Source organism: Lepidochelys kempii, chromosome 4, assembly GCF_965140285.1.
Source record: "Lepidochelys kempii isolate rLepKem1 chromosome 4, rLepKem1.hap1, whole genome shotgun sequence".
Lineage (NCBI taxonomy): Eukaryota > Metazoa > Chordata > Testudines > Cheloniidae > Lepidochelys > Lepidochelys kempii.
Window position 1 is genome coordinate 12,866,960 of NC_136383.1, and position 19,098 is coordinate 12,886,057.

At 44.4% G+C, this 19,098-nt stretch overlaps 1 protein-coding gene across 3 annotated transcripts in view; it reads right to left on the reverse strand.

The window, feature by feature from the left end:
* Positions 1-2,025: 2,025 nt before the first annotated feature.
* SCARB2 (scavenger receptor class B member 2) overlaps positions 2,026-19,098 on the reverse strand; it is a 40,244-nt gene continuing 23,171 nt past the window's right edge. The window contains exons 7-13 of one of the 3 annotated variants that reach the window (XM_073340429.2): positions 17,995-18,173; positions 15,398-15,516; positions 10,770-10,843; positions 9,529-9,580; positions 8,404-8,562; positions 8,204-8,272; positions 2,026-5,682 (exon numbers count right to left, since the gene is read on the reverse strand). In XM_073340429.2, the coding sequence (XP_073196530.1) occupies positions 8,243-8,272; positions 8,404-8,562; positions 9,529-9,580; positions 10,770-10,843; positions 15,398-15,516; positions 17,995-18,173 (613 nt within the window). In that variant the 3' untranslated portion in view covers positions 2,026-5,682; positions 8,204-8,242. Of the gene's footprint in view, positions 5,683-8,198; positions 8,273-8,403; positions 8,563-9,528; positions 9,581-10,769; positions 10,844-15,397; positions 15,517-17,994; positions 18,174-19,098 lie in introns of all 3 variants that reach the window. The other 2 variants (XM_073340428.2, XM_073340427.2) reach the window with 2 other exon arrangements.

Genomic DNA, 19,098 nt, shown 5'->3' on the forward strand with positions numbered 1-19,098 from the left:
ATCCCCAAAGGAGCACAGGCACCTAGCTTCCACTGATGTCAATGGGTGCGTGGGGTGAACATGAGCCCGCTTCCCCGCAGGGCATAGGGGGCTGGTGGGCGACTCCTCGCCTACAGGACAGTTCCCCCATGCCGTCCCACTGCATGTTATACAGAGACCCCCAGCCCGCCCCTGACAGCCACCTGGCCCTTGCTTTTCAATCAGCTTCGTGCTCAGTCTTTGCACTCTGACAGGTGATGGGAGTTACAGATTTAAAACTGCAAGGGAGCCAGCAAGGTTACTGCCTTCCACAGACACGCCTTTGGATGCTTGGCCGTTAAAAAGAAAACTGCAACAGGGTCACAAGTGGATAAAATAATTTTTACCTAGCCCTAGATTAACACCTCTCCCATGAGGCCAGGTAAAAGATGATGGGCCCAAATTTCACTTTTACATCAGAGCAACCCTGTTGAAGTCACTAGGGTCACCCCAGCTTAACCCATCATAATCTGAGCCATTGGGCTAGGCCCTCCATTCACTGTCACCAGACTCTACCAAAGAGGGGAATCAGGCCCATAGGCAAATCTATACTGGAAACTTACTGTACCTTTTCTACTGAAATTTCCACTCCAAATAGGTCATCATTTGGAGCCTGATCCTCCTTTCCTTGAGTATCCACAGCTCCTGAACAGAATATGAGGTTTGGGTCCTCAAGGAAAATAAATCAGGTCCTTGGTAACTCCCTAAAAATTATCTTGCAGTTGAAATAGTTCTCCATACAAAATGGCTATTATTTTTCACCCACTCCTTGGCAGAAAATGGTACAGACTTCTCTGGAGTCCTATATTCAGAAGGTATTTACTCTGTTTTTCAAAGAAAGGCATGAGATGAGGGCAATTTCTTATTTGTCTTCTAGCCCCAGATCCCACACACTGCTCCACACACTTATTAGGCCTCACTGGAATATATGCTCCAGCTATACAGGTGGTGGGGGAGAAGTGGGGTTCACTCCCTTCTACACAGCATCCCAAGTCACCAGTGCGTAGCCATAACTCAGTAAAGAGCAGAGGAAAGTCAACATTTTCACAAGTGTCCACTAATTTGAGTACCCCCAATTTTTGGGTACCCAGCTTGAGCCACTTACAGCCTACTTTTCAGAGGTGCCAAGCATTCCCAGCCCCATTGAGATCAACCGGAATGGTGGGGGCTCAGTATCTTTGAAATGGGGACCCTGGGCATCTCAAGTTGGGTACCAAATAACGAGGCACCCAAAATCAGTGGACACTTTCTGGTGGTTCCTACTAACTACAGACATCCAACTCACTGTATTGCTCTTTGTGAATCTGCCTCTATGGAACAAAATAGTGAGAAACTATCAGCAAAGCTATCAATATTCTAAATCATAGCACCTCCCTGGAAATTTACATAATCCTTATTTTACAATCCCAACTCTCTGGGTGTAATAAATGTCTCACAGCCATGTTCCACTGAGATACAAGCAGCTTTACTTTTCTCTTTCAGTGCCATCCCAACCCTTCTCCCATTAGAGTTAGGGGCACTGGTTCCCCCTAAGCTGTGCGCATGTGCACACAGATCCTAAACCCCATGCACACGGCAAAACACCACATGCACAAAAATTTGCACAGAAGCAATTTTTTGCTTACACAGCCTGTCAAAAATTAGAGGGAACATTGGTTAGGGGCCATTTTGACTTCAAAAAGAGAGCAGAGTTGGACCAATGCTGAACATTCCGGTAACAATCCCCCTCAGGTGCCTATGGTTAGGTTCCTAAATCCATATTCAGGCACCTAAATCAGTGTCCTGACTTTTAAAAGTGATGAGTGTCCACTACTCAGTGGGAGCTGCTGGATGCTCAGCACTTTTCAAAATAAGGTCACTTTTTTAGGTGCCTGAATATGGATTTCAGAGCCAAAAACTAGGTTTGAAAATTTTGGCTATGAACTGTTTTATTTCAAAAGGCACCAGATATACACAGATATAAACACAGAAGTTGTATAGTGAAAGAAAATACCAAGTTCATCACACTTTTTATAGAAACATTAACTTTTATTAATGCAACACCTGATCTGCATTAATAGTGGAAACAAAAATTGCTAGAATCACAAAGTGAATCACCTGTGCAAACATACTGATCATCGCTATGAGTGTCTCCTCTTTAACAGGTTTCAGCAGCTGTGTTAGTCTGTAGTCGCAAAAAGAAAAGGAGTACTAGTGGCACCTTAGAGACTAACCAATTTATTTGAGCATGAGCTTTCGTGATGCATCCAATGAAGTGAGCTGTAGCTCACGAAAGCCTATGCTCAAATAAATTGGTTAGTCTCTGAGGTGCCACTAGTACTCCTTTTCTTTTTCCTCTTTAACCGTCAGCCTCAGGAAAACAAATACAAAATCCATCAACAAACAACAGTTGACCATTATCTCCCGTGAGTCTTCAATAATTAAAAAAGTAGCCAATGCTGCATGGAATCACTTCCACTGTGTGGAACAAACAATGCTTTACAGAACAGCTGAACAGAAGGGTTATAGATGGAAAATCTTCCCTGGATTCAGGCACAAGTAATTCTTATTAATAACAGGTATATAAGGAACTGTCACAGTATATAAGGAACTATCATACAGTGATCTTAGCACACCTGCAAGGTGCTGAGTGTCTGACTTACAGTGAAGTAAGCTGTCCTTTGAAGAATCAAGACCATGGCACTTTACAAATATAAATTCATCCCCACAACACCTCTGACGGGGGGTGTGTGTGTGTATATATTAGGTAAATGTTAATAACCCTACAGATTACAACTCTGATGTCCTGACAACCAGCCTTGGGCTCTAATCACTAGACTGTGCTGCCTTTCAGTGTTAATTAGCTGCTATTGTGAGTTGCATGTGGGCATCCAGAGGAGAATGATATTCTTTGTAGTGTTTCTTTAAATGTTAACAGCTGAGAAAGATGAACAAATGGGATTCTGGATTTTTAAGGTACCCAGGGCACAGTTTACAAAGAAACAATGCAAAGGCCTGTCAAGGATAACTGCCCCTGCATATCAAATATACTGTATTTGTAATTGCATTAAACATTTAGGAAATCTACAGACCTTCTGTGTTGAGGTATGTTTGGAACATTAAAAGGAAAGCAGAATAAACATCTTTTTTTAAATACTGGTAGTAACTCTTTATAAAACACAGCTGGAAGGTCTGGCATCCAATAAAATGGCTCTCCCACAGATATATTTGACTTTTGTCGGTGTTGGATTGAGAGAGGGAGTGAAATGCTCCATTAAGAGGCATCAAACTGCAATGTACTGGTTTCACAAAACTAAAAGGAAATAAAACTCTAAAATTGTATCATGCATCCTGCTTGAATGGGGTTTTTGCTTTTAACTCCGTAGACATTTTTGCTCTTGCCTTACATAGAAATGCACACACCTTTCTCCAAACTGCTTAATATCTATGCGTCTATTTGTATCTAACATATGGGATTTTAAAATGTGTTTGGTGTTGACCTAAGCCTGCTCCCATTGACTTCAGTGGGAGCAGTGTGAGGCCTTGTCAAAATGACTTCCTCAGAAAATACCTGAGGCTTTGTAGATGATTTGTAGGTTACTAGTGTTGTGCACAGATAACTTTTACACAAGGTGCTATATTTCAATTTGGATCATACAATGATCTGAACTGTACAACATAAAGACTGAGACAGAAAGGTGATGTGGAGTTCCTGATTTAGCATAATGTACTGCAATAAGCAAATGGTCCACAAATAGAACACAGGCTTTGCAGCTACTGACTCAGTTTCCCCAGCTAAGGAAGGCTGGTACTTAATCTGAGAGGGATGTAGCCTTTCACCAACAGCACTGGGCATTCTGTAGCTGCCCCCTTCCAAATACAAGAAAGAATTTAAGTGGGACCCTGGGCCAAAGCTATTGGCGTTTCCCTTAGCTGGCAGGTTTATTCCAGAGGTCAGCCAAGGAAAGAAATAAAGGGGTCCTGGGACTCAAAGAGTGGGGTGATGGGGAGGAGGTATCTACAACTGGAATCTACATATGTGGCAAAGGAAGATTATCCCCTCCCAAAGAACAACATTTGGGGTAAAGGTAAGGCAGAGTTCCAAACCCCCTTACCCACAAGGGTTTTCACATGGCATTACTTTCATCCTGGCAAATCAGAGGCTGGACAGTTTCCTCTCATGAGGTTAAATGGAGACATTACTGCAGAGCAAATCCCTTGAGATGAATGGCTGTAGTTGGCTAGTCTGAGTCTCTCACTCACTGGGAACACTCTTGCAGATCACAACGGGTTGGGAGCTCCATTACGTACAAGAGCCCTTATCTGCAGTGCGGCAGATGCCTGAATTTGGATGCTTATTTGGTTGGTTCTGGCTTGCATAAGAGGAGCCTGTCGGCTAAAGAAGTCAGCCTGGTGCAATGCCAGTATCTCTAGCCTTCTGTAATTGGTACCAATCTATAGACCATAGCACAATGGGGCTCTGGTCCAGGACTAGGGCTCCTAGGTGCTACAGTAATACAGATAATAAATAATAATAGTGATAATAATGAACTTTTCTGACTGGGACACCCCAAAATGTTCTGGATTGCTGAACAATTGATAGGCTAACACCCTATGCATGAGTGTTCAGCCAGTCAAAAAAGTAGGTCTCAATTTTTCACTGACTATTCGATGGAAATATGTTTGTGAGAATGCTCTTCCTCACTGAGGGAAAAAAGGTACCCTTATATTTTAAGCTACCAGTATTTAAAAAAAAACCCGTTTATGCTGCTTTCCTTAATGTTCCAAACATGCCTCAACACAGAAGGTCTGTAGATTTCCTAAACGTCTGCCTTTACAGTGCTCCACACACTAGATATTTTGTGAGACACTGACACAGGAAAAAGGAGAACGCTCTATTGTACCCTCAGCTAACCAACCCTGTGTTTTCCAGTGTAAAAAATAATTAAAAGTTAAAAACTTGCCAGGCATTTTATTAATACCACACAATGGGATTTCAAACAATACTGGGCAGATCAAGGTGCTGTACGAAAATGTGCTATGAAGCACTTGGCTTCTTAACTGAAAACTAGATATGACTAAATAGGCCTCACTTACAATTTGGCTTAGATTCACAAAACAATTTTGGAGATAAAAGGCATGATGGGTAACTACTAAAACAATCCAGTCATGTTAATAAGAAGCCAAGTGTGCTCTACACAAAAGACAAAATTAGACCCAGTGCAATATTTTCAAACATGCCTAAGTTCCATTTTCAAAAGGGACTTAGGAGCCCACATTATTATGGTCCTTTTACAAAGTTTACCCCACGTAATTCTAATACATGAATCAGGGTATTATACTCTCACTGATATAGTGGTTCTGAGCTTTTATGGCTTTCAACAGCACTGGGAATATTAAACACTAGTTAATAAAGCAGGATCTCAAGTCATTTTAATATCTGGCTTTAAAACTTACTTAGCAGCTGAGAAGAACAGTTTCCTCATTCATTAGCATTTTAGCTTTTTTTATCCCTGTACTACTAATAATCATAATTAGCATGGTGGGTTTTCAGGCAGCGCTGTGTGCCGGGTAGTATTCGGTATTAGATCAACTTGCATAGTTTATTCACCAAGCTCACATGGGAAGGGGGAAAAAAGAATATTAGGATGTCCTGATGAGCGGAGCCCTTTCCTCTTCAGTACTCTGAAATACAAAATGGCAAAGCAGAAAAGTTAACTGCAGTGTGTTAGACAATGTGGAGCTGGAGGACAGCAAATGTAAGACTGAGTTTCAAAGCACCAAAGAAGAGTGATCCTGGTTTTTATCACCCCCTAAGTCCAAATTCCATCCCTTGTGCCATACAGGAACAACTATTAAGGTAAAAAAGCACCACAGGGCAGATTGTGTGTGGTCTTTACATAGATATTCAAGCGGGATGATGCAAGAAGCCACCCCAATTTTGCTCACCCTATGCCAGGACCAGCACAACCGCAGCATATGCTCTACTGTGAGCACATGGATTGTTCCTCATAGGGCTCCCATTGGGAAAGCTGCCCCAAAGGGGCTGGAGAGGAGAAAAGGGCACACCCCCCTCTTCTCTGCATGGGCAAGCGTTGCTGACCAGCCATGAAGAGGGGAGCGTGCTGCATCATCCTAGGGAATGTGCAGCAGGCACATGCTGTCTGCATTCCTTAGAGATGTTTAGGGGGTGACACAGGGATCAGTGTTAGGGCAGGGCTTATTTAACATCCTCCATGATGATGCTGGAAGGCGACATGAACAGCATATTGACGAGATTACACTGGGAGGAGTTATCTGCGCCAGTAGGGACAGAGATCATTAAAAGGGACCTATGGAGGGGCAGGGTCAAAGGCAGGAAATCTTGGAAAAATGCAAGATAATGCATCTTGGGAAAAATAATCACACTCAAAGGGATGGAGAATCCTGGGAAGCAGTAATGCTGGAGACTTATGGGCGACAGAGGGCAGGGTAATACGACTGCAAAATTAAAGGCCAATCTTGGGCTGCATCTGCAAAAATATTGGGTCACAGAGCAGGGAGGTGAGAGCTCCTCTGCATGTGGCTGGAACCACCTCTGGAAGGTATGTGCACACTTCTGGGCACCTAGAATGTTAATGACAGACTGGAGGGAGTTCAGAGAGGAACAACAAAAATGATACGGGGCGGGAGAGACAGATTTAGAGGAAAGATTTAAAGAGTTAAATATATTGAGCTTTGCTAAATGACAATTGAGGAGTGAGGTCAGCAGTATGGTAATAGTCTACAAATAGTTTAAGGCCATAAACACGAGGGAGGGAAAAGAACTGGTGCAATACACGAGGGTATAACTTGGGCTGTAGGATTTTCATGGCCATCACTGATTTCACTGTTTGCAGGAAAGAGCATAGTCTCTGAGAAACATGAAATTCAAACTTTCCACTGTTTTTTGTTCCTTCTCTGGTGCCAAGGAAAGCCTGAGAAACGTGGCTGTGACTGATCTTGCTGGGGTTGGGATGAGGCCTTGGCTGGAGCCCAGAGGCCTGCTGCTAGCCTCTCAGGCGGAGCCTGCCAACCAGACAGGGAAGGGAAAAAACTCAGGTGCTCAGGAGAAACAGGATCCGCCTCTCCCATAAAGGAACCAGGACCAGAGTCGTTAAAACATCCATTGCCAAAAGGCTGAGCAGGGTGCAAGAATGAAGCAAAAGTTTCCAAGTGGGAGCAGTCAACATTTGAGGAAAGTCTGTCAGGCTGCAGAAAGATGACACAGGTCTCTTTCTCGAGGTCTTACCACAAAAGAAACCATCACAAGGCTAACTAATAAGCATGCCCAGGTCCTCACAAACTGAGAAACAGCACACGCACGGTTTGGGTCTGAATTCAGGATGCGTGTGCTTTTTCGTGCAGTTGCAAGAACCTGTTTAGAAAGCAAAATACACAAAAAGCAAGACTGTCCTAGAGCAACAGCAGCTAGAAGTGGAAAAAGCCTACTAGGGTACCCTGTCTCGGATCACAAAGATGTCCATAGTTTAGCATCCATACGGGACTGCTGAAGTAGGGTGAAGTTTTGGCTCACAATCTTTGACAGCATTGACAACCTTAATGCCAATTTTTTTAATATAACAGATCAGAATACCCATATGGAACACTATTATCTGCGTATGGTACTGTGGTTTTTTTTTTTTAAAGTCATAATGTGCATTTACAGCATAAGTTTGTGCATTTGAGAAGGAATTTGGAGGAGTTGATCCACTTTGTATCGTCTTTGTATGAAGTATACTGACATGTGGAGATGCTCAGGTTGTAAGATTATAATTGCCATTGAAGGATTAAATATGGTAAGGTCAAAGTTAAGGTTGTGCATTATGGAGTGATTTTCAGTTCTCTGAGGGGGACAGTATTGTTGAATGGCTCAAGTGGCAAAGCTGGGATAAGAATCTGAATTTGTTTGTAGTTTCTGGGTGTCCAGAATTGGGCTGTTAGTTTGGGAAGAACACTGGGCCTTTGGGAAGAACCAGCCCAAAGTATTACAAGAGAACCTGAAAATCAATTTAATACTTTTTCCTCAAAAGGCAACTGTCAAATTGAACAGGGCTCAAAATGTCAAATATGTGGGGTTTTTGGATCTTACCCTTCAGAGTTCACTAGACAGGCTTATTTTTACAACTAGTGTTTGTAGCTAGCAAAGGAATTAAGAACAAAAAATATTTATATTCACCCACCTTACCACGTATCAAACTGGCTGCATAGCTTTGCTTGGGTGCACTTACTCTGGGTCTATTAACACTTCTCTAACCTGGAAAGAGCATTTGCAACAAAAACAAAAAGCAAAAGTGTTGTGGGAACCCAAAAGGTAAAAGTCAATGAGAGGCAAATAAAACACAGATAAACACTGAGAAAGAAAGGTCAACTTCAGATGCTACTAACCTCTTCCTTTGTTCCAGGGGGCCTGCATACGAGCACAATGAAACAAATCCCCAAAATAATTCCTAATGCCATGATTATGAAGGGGATGCTGGTTACAACTGTGGCTTCAAACAGAACACTCTTCAGTTTTTTGGCAGATGCTTCGTCAATCAGAACACTCTAGAGGAGCAGGGAGCATTGAGAAAGAGTAAAATGATACATTTCAATACCTCTCTCTTATTTAGAATAAGCATAAGAGGAAACAGCGGCATCCCCTCTGCCATGACGACTGTTTGATATGCCTTGCCATGGACTAGAACTGCTAGCTCTAGTTTAGAAGCTACACTGGATACACTGGTCTACATTTTCAAAAGTGACTGATGATTTTGTGTGCACAACTGTGGGACACCTTAAAAAAGGGCTGGATTTTCAGAGGGAAGGTGCTTTCTCTCGAGCACCCCCCAGAGGGAATGGTTCATGAATCACCAGCACACTCCCTGCGATAGCTAAGATGTTCTTGGAGGTCTCCCATTCAAGTACTGACCTCGCTTGACCTTACTCACAGTCTGATCCTGCAAACTGTTGTTGCCAGGTGGCATGCTTGCTGCCAGGAGTTGTCTCACTGAAGTCAATTGGACTCAAGACAGTAAGCACTACTCCCAGCTTTAACTATATGCAGGATTGGGCATTAATTTGTGAGACCTCAGGTTCAGAGCATGAAGGGACATGGCTGCAGGCCACAATGAAGATCCTCTGTGAGATAAAGCTCCTTCCTAGAGATAAAGGGGACTTTACAAAGACTATCACAAATCCAAGGAATTCAGAGACCCATCTTCAGTGAAGAAACCTCCCTGGAAGTCTGACAAACGAAAGGCCTGATCCATCAAACTTCTTCCCCCTCAGTCGCTCTTACGCCCATGAAAGATATCATTGAAGTCAATAGGAGTACCCACGTGAAGGGGAGTTTGCAGGACTGGGACCTAGGACAAAGATCAACCAGAAATTTTATACAAAGAACTATTTCCTACCCCCCTGCTAGTGTAAAATTAGGAGAAACATGACACATTCCCCACTTTTTTGCAGGCCCAGTGGTATCATCTTTCTAGATAGGCACACACTGCAATGGAGACCATTTACAATATTTACCTCATTTACATGCACCACGGGGAAAACCAATGTTCTGACACTGCCTGTTTCACTGTGTAAAAAGACAGCAAAGCATTCAGATTCTGCAATGGTTTCAGCTTTCTCCAGACAGATTAGAACACAGCAATCAAGGGGGAAAACTTTCCCATGTGAAAACTCCAGACCCTTCTTATCTTTATTTAAACTTTTAACCTTCCCCTCCCCTATATTAGGATAGGGATCAAGATCTAGAAACTGGAATGTAGTCTTTGTTTTTAAAGCAATAAAATATACTGGGGTTTCCTGGGGAGTGACTGGGGAGGGGGCACAATCTAGGAGAGGCTTATTAATAGCTGATCTCATGGAAAGTTTGTGCCAGGGAATGGCAACACCAACCGGAGTGGTTGTTGAAGGCTATATGTATTTGTGAAATATACATATACTGTTATAAGAGACGCACACCAGCTAAAGTGATGCCTGGTATTAGAGTGGAGTTATGTTAATAGTGCCAGCAATACTGGGATAGAAGGTATTTCAATGAGAGATCTCATAACCACTAGAAAGTACAGTACAGTAGATATAAGGAAATGATATGTTAGGATCCAGTCCCCCAAAAGGGATCTGGGCAGATAAGATGCCACCTTTATATATTTTTCAAGTGCCTTGTACATACAGACTTGTGTGGGAACTTTGACGTGTCAAGTTGAAAGTGAATGGGAGTTCCTGTAAAGTTTTTAACTAGCTCCTGCTACCACTCGGACACCAATCTGGCCTCACCAGCTGGGACTGTGTTTGGCATTTGCGGTGGCAGAAATCATGGCTGTGTGTGGGTACACGTGCATTCCTGTGACAGTGTCTCTCTTATAACTAAGATAAGGTCAGCCAGCCAGATCCTCAGTCAGTGTGAATCTATTTTATTGACTTCACAGAAATCATGCCACCAATACGTTTTGGTTCTGTCACATAGTGTGTTTCACATTTAGGCTTTCGCAGTTTGAAAGATATGTTCAGAAAACATAGCAGGGCCATAGCTTGTGACAGCTCACACTTGAGTTTTCAGGTTGTTGAAAAAACTACAAATTGCCACTATGAATGTGAAACAAGAAGAAGGAACTACCCTGCCATTTTCTAGGTAAGATTCTTTTGGATCGAACTCTCTCTACAAATAATGTTTCCTCCAAGGACTCTGCAGACAAAGTCACCTCAAATACAAAGTCAGGCAAGCAACCCTGAAATCCCCACTGCTAGAGGCGAATACTTACATAAATCCCTCTAGTTTTCTGACAAGAACATTGATCTGCATTCTCTTGGCTGCTTGTACAACTATCCCAGTCAGCTGTGAAAGAAAGGGAAACTTTTAGAGTAAAAAAATTTGGATTTTTTTTTAAAAAGTATGATTTCAGCCCAATTTTTACAGTGGGAAGGAGTTGTTAAGATGGCAAACCACCACATCTACTAGTTAAGATGGAACTGGATGGGTTTCCTGTCTCTTTACAGGAGAATTAGGTAGATGCATGCAAGGGGACTATTTTTATTTGTATCCATCCATCCAGATACTTAGATGACCCTCATTACTATAGAGCCTGAGAGTCTGTGTACTAATGGGGTCCCTAGAAGCTCCAACTGAGCTTGGGGCACCATTCTGTAAGGCACAGTACAAACACACAGTTAAGAAACAGTCTGTCCCAATGTAAACAGATAAGAAAGGCAAAGGGTGGAAGGAAGGAAGTGCTATTAGCCCCATTTTACAGATGGAGAACTGAACCACTGAAAGGTTAAATTGATAGGGCCAAAGTCACACAGGAAGTCTGTGGAGGAGCTGGGAATTGAACCCAGAGCCCTTGTGCCTTAACCATAAAACAAATTGCTACTAAAGCCCAAGATAGAGTGATGAATCTGGCTGCACTGCCACTGAGAAGATCCGTGCAAAATAGTCTTCTGCGAGTTGCAATAATAATAATAATCAACCAACAGCATCATAAATGCTGCAATGTCTGGCATGTTGGAGGAAGGAGATTTTTTAAGTTTAGAAGTGGTAAAATTTAGCTTTAATTTATTTGGCGGGGCAGCGGTTAGTTCATATGACTGTCAATCCCACATTGAGAAAGAATTGTGTAAGAAGGGATTAGGCAATCAGGAACCTGCCGGCACCAAGAGTTTGGATTCCAAACAGCATGTGCACTAGTGCTCAGAAAGGAGCTGCCCTTGCTGAAGCAGAAGGAAATTGTACCTCCCTGCATCCTGAGTCAGATTACTGTTTCCCCCTATCATTATGTTGGTCATTCCTTTATTCTTTCCCCTCATTCTGTTCTCTACTGTATGCCTTCACATTTTCACTTCCAGGCCACTGCGCTGTTGTGTGGATTTACAGAAGAGTAAATTTTTAAAGCCACGGATCAATAGGTACAGTAATACAAATGCTGTGCCAGATTCAGCGGTCAAATCCCAGCTACCTTGTGACTCCCCTGAAATGCAAAATAGCTGTAAACCCAGCTAACGGCTCTTTGACCAAGGCCAGCAACTACCTGGGCTTATTGACATCCAGGGATGAATGCAGAGCCTCCATCTTGAACTTTTGGGGCAGTCTGAATGGATTTAGCCTCTTGAGGCTCAAGATTGGTCTCCAGTCTCCTGATTTTTTGGCCCTGAAGTAGACAGAAGATTTCACTTTCTCAGGGGAAACTGGGAGATGGCTTTGGTGAACGTGAGACAAAAGCTAGAGCCCACGGACTGCTCGTTGCTCTATGAGCCAGGAAGTGAGAAGGAAGAGAGCCAAGTGAAGAGGGAGGGGGTTTTCTTGGAATGCTATGATGGAAAACACCAGCTGCATGGAAACAATCTCCACCCTTCTCGGGCAAAAAGAAATCCCGTCCCACACAAAGGGAAAACTTCCTGTCAAAACCTGTCCTTGAGGAGGCTGCCTAGCGTGGGTGGGTTGGTGGGAAAGCTTGAGATATCGCTAGCAGCAAACTGATCCTTTCTGGTACTGAGAGCTGTGGAATTTGGAACAGACTGGTCCTGGGGCTTGGAGTGGGAAGTGCCTTTCTGAAGAGGTCTTGCTGGGGGGTGTCTCCCTGCCTTCCTTCTCTGGAGGAAGGTCAGTCTTGGGGTTCATCATATGAACCAGGCTACTGCTGAAGAGGTGGAGAGGGCTAGTGAACAGGGCTTATAGAGGAGATTGCCGACCAGGGAAGAAGCCAGAATAAACACTGTGAAACCCTCTGGCCTGCCATTATCTAAGCCATCACATTCATGACATCACATATAAACTGGATGCCTAAGGGAATAAGGTTTAAGGACTCAATTCTGAGTCAATGGGAGCTGGATCAGGCCTTAGCATCTTCCTTCCTTCCCTGCCTAGGGAGTGTATTCTACAAGCCCATATCTTTGGTGAAGTCTTGGCTTTACAAAAGCAACACTAAGTGCTCAGCAGCTCTCCAACACGAGTTTCTACAAGCCATTACCCTATGATCCCACTGAGAGTACCAAAAGCAACTACAGCATTTGCTCAAGAAACTTCCTGAAAAAGCACAAGATCAAATCCGTACAGACACACCCCTGGAACCCCGACCTGGGATATTCTATCTACTACCCAAGATCCATAAACCTGGAAATCTTGGGCGCCCCATCATCTCAGGCATTGGCACCCTGACAGCAGGATTGTCTGGCTATGTAGACTCCCGCCTCAGGCCCTACGCTACCAGCACTCCCAGCTACCTTCGAGACACCACTGACTTCCTGAGGAAACTTCAATCCATCGGTGATCTTCCCGATAACACCATCCTGGCCACTATGGATGTAGAAGCCCTCTACACCAACATTCCACACAAAGATGGACTACAAGCCGTCAGGAACACTATCCCCGATAATGTCACGGCTAACCTGGTGGCTGAACTTTGTGACTTTGTCCTTACCCATAACTATTTCACATTTGGGGACAATGTATACCTTCAGATCAGCGGCACTGCTATGGGTACCCACATGGCCCCACAGTATGCCAACATTTTTATGGCTGATTTAGAACAACGCTTCCTCAGCTCTCGTCCCCTAAAGCCCCTACTCTACTTGTGCTATATTGATGACATCTTCATCATCTGGACCCATGGAAAAGAAGCCCTTGAGGAATTCCACCATGATTTCAACAATTTCCATCCCACCACCAACCTCAGCCTGGTCCAGTCCACACAAGAGATCCACTTCCTGGACACTACAGTGCTAATAAACGATGGTCACATAATCACCACCCTATACCGGAAACCTACTGACCGCTATTCCTACCTGCATGCCTCCAGCTTTCACCCTGACCACACCACACGATCCATTGTCTACAGCCAAGCTCTGCGATACAACCGCATTTGCTCCAACCCCTCAGACAGAGACAAACACCTACAAGATCTCTGTCAAGCTTTCTTACAACTACAATACCCACCTGCAGAAGTAAAGAAACAGATTGATAGAGCCAGAAGAGTTCCCAGAAGTTACCTACTACAGAACAGGCCTAACAAAGAAAATAACAGAACGCCACTAGCCGTCACCTTCAGCCCCCAACTAAAACCCCTCCAACGCATTATTAAGGATCTACAACCTATCCTAAAGGATGACCCAACACTCTCACAAGTCTTGGGAGACAGGCCAGTCCTTGCCTACAGACAGCCCCGCAACCTGAAGCAAATACTCACCAACAACCACATACCACACAACAGAACCACTAACCCAGGAACTTATCCTTGCAACAAAGCCCGTTGCCAATTGTGCCAACATATCTATTCAGGGGACACCATCACAGGGCCTAATAACATCAGCCACACTATCAGAGGCTCGTTCACCTGCACATCCACCAATGTGATATATGCCATCATGTGCCAGCAATGCCCCTCTGCCATGTACATTGGTCAAACTGGACAGTCTCTACGTAAAAGAATAAATGGACACAAATCAGATGTCAAGAATTATAACATTCATAAACCAGTCGGAGAACACTTCAATCTCTCTGGTCACGCAATCACAGACATGAAGGTCGCTATCTTAAAACAAAAAAACTTCAAATCCAGACTCCAGCGAGAAACTGCTGAATTGGAATTCATTTGCAAATTGGATACTATTAATTTAGGCTTAAATAGAGACTGGGAGTGGCTAAGTCATTATGCAAGGTAGCCTATTTCCTCTTGTTTTTTCCTACCCCCCTCCCCAGATGTTCTGGTTTAACTTGGATTTAAACTTGGAGAGTGGTCAGTTTGGATGAGCTATTACCAGCAGGAGAGTGAGTTTGTGTGTGTGTGGTTTTTGGGAGGGGAGTGAGAGAACCTGGATTTGTGCAGGAAATGGCCCAACTTGATTATCATGCACATTGTGTAAAAAGTTGTCACTTTGGATGGGCTATCACCAGCAGGAGAGTGAATTTGTGTGGGGGGGGTGGAGGGTGAGAAAACCTGGATTTGTGCTGGAAATGGCCCAACCTGATGATCACTTTAGATAAGCTATTACCAGCAGGACAGTGGGGTGGGAGGAGGTATTGTTTCATATTCTCTGTGTATATATAAAGTCTGCTGCAGTTTCCACGGTATGCATCCAATGAAGTGAGCTGTAGCTCACGAAAGCTCATGCTCAAATAAATTGGTTAGTCTCTAAGGTGCCACAAGTACTCCTTTTCTTTTTGTGAATACAGACTAACACGGCTGTTACTCTGAAACAGATCAATACTGAGGCTCTTGTATTGCTTTTCTGCGTAGAGCTTGGTTGTCTCTCTCCAGGGTCTGGTATCGTGTAATGCCCCTATTTCACTGTGGGACAGATTGCTACCCGGAGGTGGCTGCCTTCATTTATTCACTTTATCTAGTGGAGGGAGAATCAGATTCCCTGCAAGTCATTTCAAAGGGAAGCACATACTTACAGGATTGATGTCCAGAAATGTTTCATGATCCTCCTTCCTGGGATGCATGCCCTGTATGTCCTTAATATACTGCTCATCTGCTTGGTAAAAATGTGGGGCTGATAAAAGGATGGGGACCCCTGGAATTTTAAAACCGTGAAGTCACTATTTTCTAAAGAGAACAATGCATCAGATCCCCACCCAGCCAGCCAGCCAGTGTGGCCAGGAACAGAAATAAGATACTGCGCACACACACCATGAAACAACTTTCAATACATCACCACCGCTAACAAAAATTCCCAGAATCCAGTAATAAATAACTGAAGAAAACTGGTTTCTTCTGGGGCCCATTCACTTCACTGGAAGCATTTTACAGAAGGCAACATGGCCTGGTAGATAAGGCACTGAACTGGGACGCAGGAGACCTTGGTTCTATTTCTGGCCCTGCTGGCTGAGCTTGGGCAAATCACTTCCTCTCTCCCTGCCCCAGTTCCCCATACATAAAATGGGGTTAATGTACAAGCCCCTTGTAAAGTGCGAAGAGATCCACTGATGCAAAGTGCTATGTAAGAGCTGGGTATTGTTATTTATTAGTCTTATGGTCCAAACAAAAACAGATTCCAACCTAGTTCTGGTGTATACTATCTAGGTTCTTACACTCTCATCACTTCAGCCATCAAGTGCCTTCCAGCAGGGCATTAAGCAATGTGACTAACATCTATCACATGTAGTCTGATTCTCTCCCGAGGGTTAGGCCCTCATCCAGCAAAGCACTTGGGCACACAGGTAGTCCCATTGAAGCCAAAAGAGTTACGCTGATTGACACTAGCTGAGGATTTAGCCCAGGGGTGGCCAACTTGTGGCTCCGGAGCTGCATGAGGCTCTTCAGAGGTTAATATGCGGCTCCTTGCATAGGCGCTGACTCCGGGGCTGGAGCTACAGATGCTAACTTTCCAATGTGCTGTGGGGTGCTCACTGCTCAACCCCCTGCTCTGCCCCAGGTCCTGCCACCACTCCACCCCTTCCCCCGAGCCTGCCATGCCCTTGCTCCTCCCCCATCCCCACCAGAGCCTCCTGCGCACTGCAAAACAGCTGACTGCGGCGGGTGGGAGGTGTGGAGAGGGAGGGGGAGGTGCTGATTGGCGAGGCTGTCAGTGGGCAGGAGGTGCGGGGGGGGGGGGGGGGGGTTAGTGGATGTGCGGCTGCTGGGGAACGTATTACAGTGGCTCCTTGGCAATGTACATTGGTAAACTCTGGCTCCTTCTCAGGCTCAGGTTGGCCACCCCTGATCTAGCCCTTTGTGTCATCCATGCTGTAAGCACACTGCACTTCTGAGGTGTTGCTCATGTTACAGTCTGGCCACTTAGGCACCTGTGTAACTTTAAGTACGTGAGCACTTTCATTGCACTGATTAAAAGCAATTCTACTAGGACTATTGTATTCCCAACACTGACAGGGTCTAAGGACTTTTTAAAGAGGTGTGATTACAAATGTCATGCCAATGAAGCATTGAGACAGCACAGAACATGACTTTCACACGCTGACTGGGGAAGTGACATTTACCAAAGTAGAACTTGCCCTAGGCCAGCCCACCCTGATTAGCAAGGAGGCATACCTGAGCAGGAAACACCTGGCCCTGCAGCAGGTGTTCTCAAGGAGAACAGAAGTGGCTGCGAGCAACTCGGCTCTAGCAGAGAAACTGAAGTTGGATGAGTGAGGCAACAGGCAAGGAACGGCCTGGGAGAATGGATGGACTTGAAAACTATATTTTGAATGTGTTGTGAAGTTAATAACGCAGGAGCCCCTAACTGGGAGAAAGGTTGGGGCCTGGAAGCCAGAGCCTGAAAGGCTCAGCTCCAGCTAGGAAGGGCTGGGAGTAGCTTGCCAAAGCAGGGGAGACCCTGAACACCAGAGGAGTTTGGGGCTGTGCCCAGTTTAATGGTGGAGGCAAGGCTCTTGTGTTCAGTTTTTGAAATGTAAGTTAATAAACCAGACCCTGAGGAAGGCTTTTACAAATCCAACAACAGCTTTTTTTTTTTTTAGTTTACTGAGGAACCAAAAGGGGAACCGGAGGTGAGGAGCTGCTGGCAGGGCTGCCTTGAGGCCATAAGGGGTCATCTGGGCAGAGCTGCCCCATCTTCATGGACATGCCCCATCTTCATGGAGGGGAAATTCACCCAGTACAGCCAGCCAGCATGAGGCCTATGCACCAGGGTCAAGTGGTGTATAGGCCCCAGTAGTAAATTTTGCCTACTAAGAAGTGACTGTGTTGCGTAGAGCACGGCTGGCTGTGACTGCTTTTAACTTTGGAGTCAGAAGCACATCCTAGGAGTGGGACTATAGTCTTCATATGATGTAAAACTAGAGCTTGAGCAGATGACATCTTTCAGGAATGCTATTTAAGATCTGTTTTCTTCACTCCTGTAGCCTTTTAATAATAACGGGTGATACTGGGCTTGATTTGGCAAGATGCTGGACTCTCTCAGCTTCTCATGACTTCATGTAGAATTGAGAGTGCTCAGTACCCCACAGGATCGAGCCAATTGCCCCAACGTGGTTCAGTTAAACGAGAAAATGTGCTGCCCCAGAAGTATTTCCCACACTCCCTGGATACATACCTTGCTTGCAGATGCTGACATTCAGGACCCCTGAGCCGTGGCAGTTTCCTGCTGGCACACAGAATCCCGCATTGTCCGGGTTCACCGACGTATTGGCAAAGACCTTTTCAGGGGGCACAAACCGATAGGCAGGGATTCCAGACACACTCACAAAGCTATCAAAAGTTATATACAGAGATCTGTGGGGAAGAAAAGCAAGAATCTGAATTTATAGACACAAGGACTTACTAGCCTATGCTGTACAGCCTTCAAAGTGGCATCTGCATGTCCATTTGGATTTACAGTAAGCTACAGGCCTGCTCCAAAGCCCACTGAAAATCAACAGAAGCCTTTCCACTAATTTCAATGAGCTCTGGATCAGGTCCTATATGCCTTCTTGTGGTGTTGCACGAAAAGGGTGAGCCTTTTTAAAAAAAAAAAAAAAAAAAAATGGAGGTCTGGGGCACAGATGCCTGGCCTCAGAAGGGTTTCTCAAGTCCTCAGGATTATCTTTTCAGTCATAAGATTTCAGTGGTGCTGCAGCTGTTTAAGCCACAGATCTCACAACCACAAAAGTGACAATGAAAAGAATGGATGGGGGAGACAGTACCAGCAGGTCCCAAAGAGGGCAATTCTTGAACCCCCAACATTGCCTGGATTCATCTAATGGGGGTTATCTTCCCGATTTAAAAAGTAAATGGCATGTCAATTTTGTTTTCAAATGGCAGAGAAACCTAGGAGGAAGCAGGATACTAGGTAGAATGACAAGAGAAAAAAATCCCAGGCTCTTCCATATCCCATTACTTGTGTCTCATGGTGGAAGTGATGTCATGGAATGATGCATTCTGGAATGTCTTTACTAAACTAGGAAGTGCGAGAGGATTTCACACAGGGAAAGAAGTTTTAAATAAGGTCTGTTTAGCATGCTTGTGCTGTCTCCTCTCATCCTGCTGAGGGAGGGAATTCAGCAAATATTTCAGGATTTAACTCAAATTTTCATTTTACTTTTGTCACAAATAGTTCATTTTTAACTAGATGTGACTTGGTTTTTAGGGGTTAACTCACTCCTACTTGTTAGAGTGAATTAATAAAGGACAAAAAGAAAAGGAGTACTTGTGGCACCTT